The 6,000-nt window shown below is 40.4% G+C and overlaps 1 protein-coding gene across 2 annotated transcripts in view; it reads left to right on the top strand.

Moving 5' to 3' along the window:
• Positions 1-452: 452 nt before the first annotated feature.
• The window catches only part of ATP4A (ATPase H+/K+ transporting subunit alpha), a 38,954-nt gene continuing 33,406 nt past the window's right edge, over positions 453-6,000 (top strand). The window contains exon 1 of one of the 2 annotated variants that reach the window (XM_058195906.1): positions 453-461. In XM_058195906.1, the coding sequence (XP_058051889.1) occupies positions 453-461 (9 nt within the window). Of the gene's footprint in view, positions 465-6,000 lie in introns of both variants that reach the window. The other variant, XM_058195905.1, reaches the window with a different exon arrangement.

Raw genomic sequence — 6,000 nt, 5'->3', positions numbered from 1 at the left:
TTTAATATATCTTATTTACTTAGTTGATTTATCTAGTAGCTTTTTTTTTTTAAGAACAAGGTGTTCTTTCGCACTTTTCACCTTCAAGCTCCCAGATGCCTACATGTGTTTGGTACAGAAGGAGATAAATGTAAAAGGGGCATTCCAAGGTGGCTTTCAGCTGGATGGCTGGGTGTGTGTTTTTGTGTGTGCTTGTGCGTGTGTTTTCTGTCGTCTCTTACAGGGCTGTCTCCTCTTGGTGTATGACTTCAAAAACACGCAAGCAAGACCTGGCTGTATGGGGCAAGGAACCACCCCTCACTCTTAGGGCAGGTTGGCAGCCCCAAGAATTTATAAAAGGGAGTTACCTTGGGGGAAATCACCCGTTTACTCAATTACAGGGTCTGGCATCTCCTGCAGCCTTCAGCGCCAAGTTCCCCTTAAGCCCGTCTTGTTGACCTCAAGGACTCACCATGGGGAAGGCGGTAAGGAAGCTTCTGTTTTCATTTGGGCACCGGGTTCAAACTTCACTCAGAATCCGCCCCCCCACCCCCCTTTTTACTAATAAATGGATCTGCGTCATTTAGCAGTAGAATATGTTTCATTCCAAATTTTATTTTATTTTATTTTTTAAAAGGCTGGTTTTTATAGCTCTAATTTCCATGGCTCTTTAACAGATTAACAGAATTGGAAGGGATCTTGTAGGTCACCTAGTCCAACCCCACCACCCAAGTAGGAGACCCTACACTATTTCGGACAAATGGCAGTCCAATCTCTTCTTGAAAGCCTCCCGTGATGAAGCTTCCACAACTTCCGAAGGCAACTTCTGTTCCATTGGTTGATTGTTCTCACTGTCAGAAAATTTCTCCTTATTTCCAGGTTGAATCTCTCCTTGGTCAGTTTCCATCCATTATTCCTTGTCTGGACCTTCGGGTGCCTTGGAAAATAGCTTGACCCCTTCCTCTCTGTGGCAGCCCCTCAAATATTGGAACATTGCTATCATGTCTCCCCTGGTCCTTCTCTTCACTAGACTAGCCATGCCCAGTTCTTACAATGGTTCATCGCATGTTTTAGCCTCCAGTCCCCCGAGGCTCTGGAGATATTGTTTTTCCCCTGACCTGTCAGTAAATCTAGGGAGCCAAGTGGTTGCTTTTAAAAAAGAGAGGAGGGTCCTTGCATGGCACTCTGCTCACTCTGCTTGTGAATGGGGTTAGCATGCGATAAACCATAGAAGACATCTGGAATGAACCTCCCAACAAAGCTAGTTTTTTGTGGAGCTGACATTTGGAGGGTCTAAAGTCTTAGGCTGCATTAAGAGAGGGATAGAATCAAAATCACATGAAGAATAAATATCACTTTATAATGCCTTGGTAAGGCCACACTTGGAATACTGCATCTAGTTTTGGTCACCACGATATTAAAAAAAGATGTTGAGACTCTAGAAAGAGTAAAGAGAAGAGCAACAAAGATGATTAGAGGACTGGAAGCTAAAACATATGAAGAACAGTTGCAGGAACTGGGTATGTCTAGTTTGATGAAAAGAAGGACTAGGGGAGACATGATAGCAGTCTTCCAATATCTCAAGGGCTGCTACAAAGAAGGAGGGAGTCAAGCTCTTCTCCAAAGCACCAGAAAGCAGGACGAGAAGCAATGGGTGGAAACTAATCAAGGAGAGAAGCAACTTAGAACTAAGGAGACATTTCCTGACAGAACAATCAATCAGTGAAAGTTGTGGGTGCTCTAACAATGGAGGTTTTAAGAACAGATTGGACAACCATTTATCAGTTTCCTGTCAATGGAATGACTGGTTTCCAGAAGTTAAGAGTTGGAGGTTTTTAAGAAGAGATTTGTCAACCATTTCTGAAATAGTATAGGGATTCCTGACTGAGAAAGGGGTTGGTCTAGAAGACCTCCAGGGTCCCTTCCAACTCTGTTATTCTGTTAAACAAAAATGGTTGCATTCTTACAGAAAAGCAAAGAGCATCTGGGAAATCTTGGGGTTTTTCCTGATCTATTACTGGGACTGTATTATCAACGTTATTCAATAGAGAGGAACAGTTATTTCATCTAATATTTTACAAGAAGAGTTCTCCACTCCTCTGAAAACAACAAAATACCTTATCCCACCAGACTTGAAATCCTAGGCTTAGAAAACTTGGAACTCCGTCGCCTTCGACAAGACCTAAGTTTAACTCATAGAATCATCTATTGTAATGTCCTTCCTGTTAAAGACTACTTCAGCTTTAATTGCAATAATACTAGAGCAACCAATAGATTCAAACTTAATGTCAACCGCTTTAATCTAGATTGCAGAAAATATGACTTCTGTAACAGAATCATCAGTGCTTGGAATACTTTACCTGACTCTGTGGTCTCTTCCCATAATCCTAAAAGTTTTATCCAAAAACTTTCTACTATTGATCTCACCCCATTCCTAAGAGGACCATAAGGGGCATGCATAAGCGCACAAACGTGTCTACCGTTCCTGTCCTATTGTTTTTTCTTTTCTTCTTCCTATATATATGCTTATGCCTCCTTATATTTACTCATATATGTGTTTATATACTATATAATCTTTTGTATGATACCTACATATATTGTTGTGACAAAATAAAATAAAAAATAAATCTAACCAATATTTCGGTCAAGTAAGTTGTAGACAGATGTTACAGATCTGACAAAAGCAATAAATGACCGCAGTTTATTCAAACATTTCCTAACAGATTTCTCTGTCAATAAAGGAAAACATTTGTAGCTCAAGGTTGAAATGAAGGGTCATTGATTCTTTCTGAGCTTCATTGTTTGTTTTTGCAAATATTTCATTACCCAAACTTCTTTAACATCTAGTTGACTAGTGAACTGCAGGAAAACAACAAAGCTCAGAGAGCACCAAAAACTTTTCTGCATGTAGATGCCAGGTTTTATGTGTTCTAAGTGATAGAGACTTTACAGCTGAATTCAAACCAGCGCTATCACCATAATTCTTGCAAACTTCCAAAGGCGAATTAGTTAATTATCAGTTGTTCATTCAATTTATGTGAATTCTTTGGTTACTCTTTTTTGTTTCTTACATCTTTCTTTAAACTAAGCTAAACCCCCAAATAATATTTGATTCCCCCCCCATAAAAAAAAAAATCCTGTTCAGCTTTTTAAACAATTGCTAAATTATGGCATAGTTCACAGGAAAAAAATGAAAGGGAAGATTGTTTTTTTATTGCTGTTTATAAGTATTTACAATGACTGTCGCTTGGATGTCCAACAGACTCTATCGGAAGCCATTTCACGATGAGAAGAATAAGAGCAGTGTTGTTGATGGGGTGTTATATCACAATCTGTCCGAGCAAAGTCAGAGCTGACGACCCTGCCTGCGGGCAAAATGAAGTCACTTCTTGGAGCAGGATACAAGTCATCATCTTTTAGCTAGAAGAGCTGCTTCACTCTAGGATTCTCCCGAATGAATTGTCAGCTCAATTATTTAGCTTTTATCCAAAATCCTGAGTCTTTTTTTTTTTTTTTGTCTTCCATCTAATCATGTCTGATTCACGGAGACTGCTTGGACAAGTTCCTGTAGTTTTCTTGGTAAAATTTCAGAAGTGGTTTGCCATTGCCTCCTTCCTAGGGCTGAGAGAAAGTAACTGGTCCAAAGAGAGAAAGTAACTGATCCAACTCATCTTAAATGCAACTGACTTTGCGCTTAAGATGAAACTAAAACCCGTGGTCTCCTGGTTTCTAGCCCGGTAGATAGATCTACATCACAATGGCTCACAAGATCAGGCTTCAGATAGCATTTATAAGATGAGTATGTGGTTAGCCAGGGTGTGGATGGTTGCCCTGCTATTGCTGGGGTAGAGAAGCATAGTAAAGAGTGTTCAAGGGAAGAAATGGCAAATCAGATGCCCCACTCATGTGACAGTTCTCATCGGTACCTTTATCTGTGGGTTGAGATCATTAAGAGATGAATGTGTAAATTTAAACCTGTATGTGTATGTGTGTGCGTGTGTGTTTGCACGTGCATACATGACATGTACAAGAGAGAAGAGCAGAGAGGAAAGGAAAAGAAACCAACACATTACAGTTTTATATTGACAATGTCGTTTTGATTTTTCTGTGATGTGATACCCAGAATCCTTTAGGGCTATAAATGTTGTTAGACAAATCAAACTGCAGAAGGAACAGCCAAAATGTCCTTCGTCCATTTCTGCCAGAAAGTACATTTTGCGCTGATTCCAAGACTGCTGGACTAACACACACACAACACACGGACAGAGAGAAAGAGAAAGAGAGAGGTGCGGCCAGGCAGCCATCATACCATTAGGCCTAGCAAGAGGGCTGCCTTTGATTTGCAGATCCTGGGAGAACAGCAAACAGTTTCCTATTTACTTTAGTATTAGCTTTAGTATTTGTCCATTATTATGGACAAAGAAGGGAGAAAATGTTCTGCTGATTTTCTACTCTGAAATCCTGGCGTGTGGTATATACTGAATGGAATGTTTCCCCTTGTTGACCCTATTTAAGAGACAAAAGAATGGTTTGTTTCAAGGAGGAAAAACAGGCTAGTAAACCATGTTGAAGGCCCCTCTGCTGCCTTCTTTCTCTCTTATTTGAGTCTTGTCAAGGTAGACTCCGCCTTTCAGCCTTCTGAAATGGGTCAAATGAGGATCTGTATTGTTGGAGGGCAATAGGCTGACTCTGTAAACCGCTTAGAGAGGGCTGTAAAAGCACTATGAAGCGGTATGTAAGTCTAAGTGCTATTGCTATTCCTGCCCGCTTCCTTCCTTCCTTCCTTCCTTCCTTCCTTCCTTCCTTCCTTCCTTCCTTCCTTCCTTCCTTTTCTACTTTTTTTCTTTCTTTCCTACTTCCTTCCTTTCTTTTCTACTTTCTTTCCTACTTCCTTTCTTTCTTGGTGGTGCAGTGGTTAGAATGCAACATTGCAAGCTAATTCTGGCGACTGCCAGCAGTTCAATCCTGACTGGCTCACAGTTTGACTCGTCCTTCCGTCCTTCCAAGGTTGAACTAAGAACTAAGGAGAAATTTCCTGACAGTTAGAACAATTAATACGTGGAACGACTTGCCTGCAGAAGTTGTGAATGCTCCAACACTAGAAATTTTTAAGAAAATGTTGGATAACCATCTGACTGAGATGGTGTAGGGTTTCCTGCCTGGGCAGGGGGTTGGACTAGAAGGCCTCCAAGGTCCCTTCCAACTCTGTTGTTATATTATATTAAGGTCAATAAAATGAGGACCCAGATTGTTGGGGGCCATAGGCTGACTCTATAAACCGCTTAGAGAGGGCTGTAAAAGCACTGCGAAGCGGTATATAAGTCTAAGTTCTAATGCTATCATGCTATTATCGCCAGTGCCAGGAGAGCAGAGTTGCTGATAAGGCTTGCAACCTTGAGACCAGCGTGGAAGGAGAGATGTGTGGTTTGAACATTGCAGCCACCAGCAAAGAAAACAAAAGAAGCTGTTTTTTTCTTCAGAAGAATTGGAAGGTTCAAAAGAGAAAGGAAAAAATGACAGCGGGCCAGCAAGACAAAGCACAGTGTAAAAAAAAAAAAGATGCAAGAAGCTAGCCCTTAACAGAAAAAGAAGAAATCTCAAAAAGAGGAGACTTAAGACAGAACAGGTTTAAAAGAAACATTGATGCCTGCCGGTGTATGGCATAGTACGTAACAGAGTTATGGTAATAGCAACAGCATATTGAATAGCGCTAGTATAGAATATAAACTTTGTTATTGCAGTACTAATGGAAAAGTAACATATGTTGTCTTACTAATAATCATAGTAATGGTATAGAAATGGCAATAGAGCAGAATGTAGGAAGAACTCACATATCACTTTTATATGTTTTTACAAAACAAAACATCCTCCCCAACCTTTACAAGGAGCTGTATAACAGAGATAGAAGGGACCTTGGAGATCTTCTAGTCCAACCCCCTGCTTAGGCAGGAAACCCTATATCATTCCAGACAAATGATTGTCCAATCGCTTCTTTAAAACTCTGTTGGAGCATTCACAACT

Source organism: Ahaetulla prasina, chromosome 10, assembly GCF_028640845.1.
Source record: "Ahaetulla prasina isolate Xishuangbanna chromosome 10, ASM2864084v1, whole genome shotgun sequence".
NCBI lineage: Eukaryota > Metazoa > Chordata > Lepidosauria > Squamata > Colubridae > Ahaetulla > Ahaetulla prasina.
Note: the sequence above shows the minus strand (reverse complement) of the source record. Positions and strands in the feature narration are given on the sequence as shown.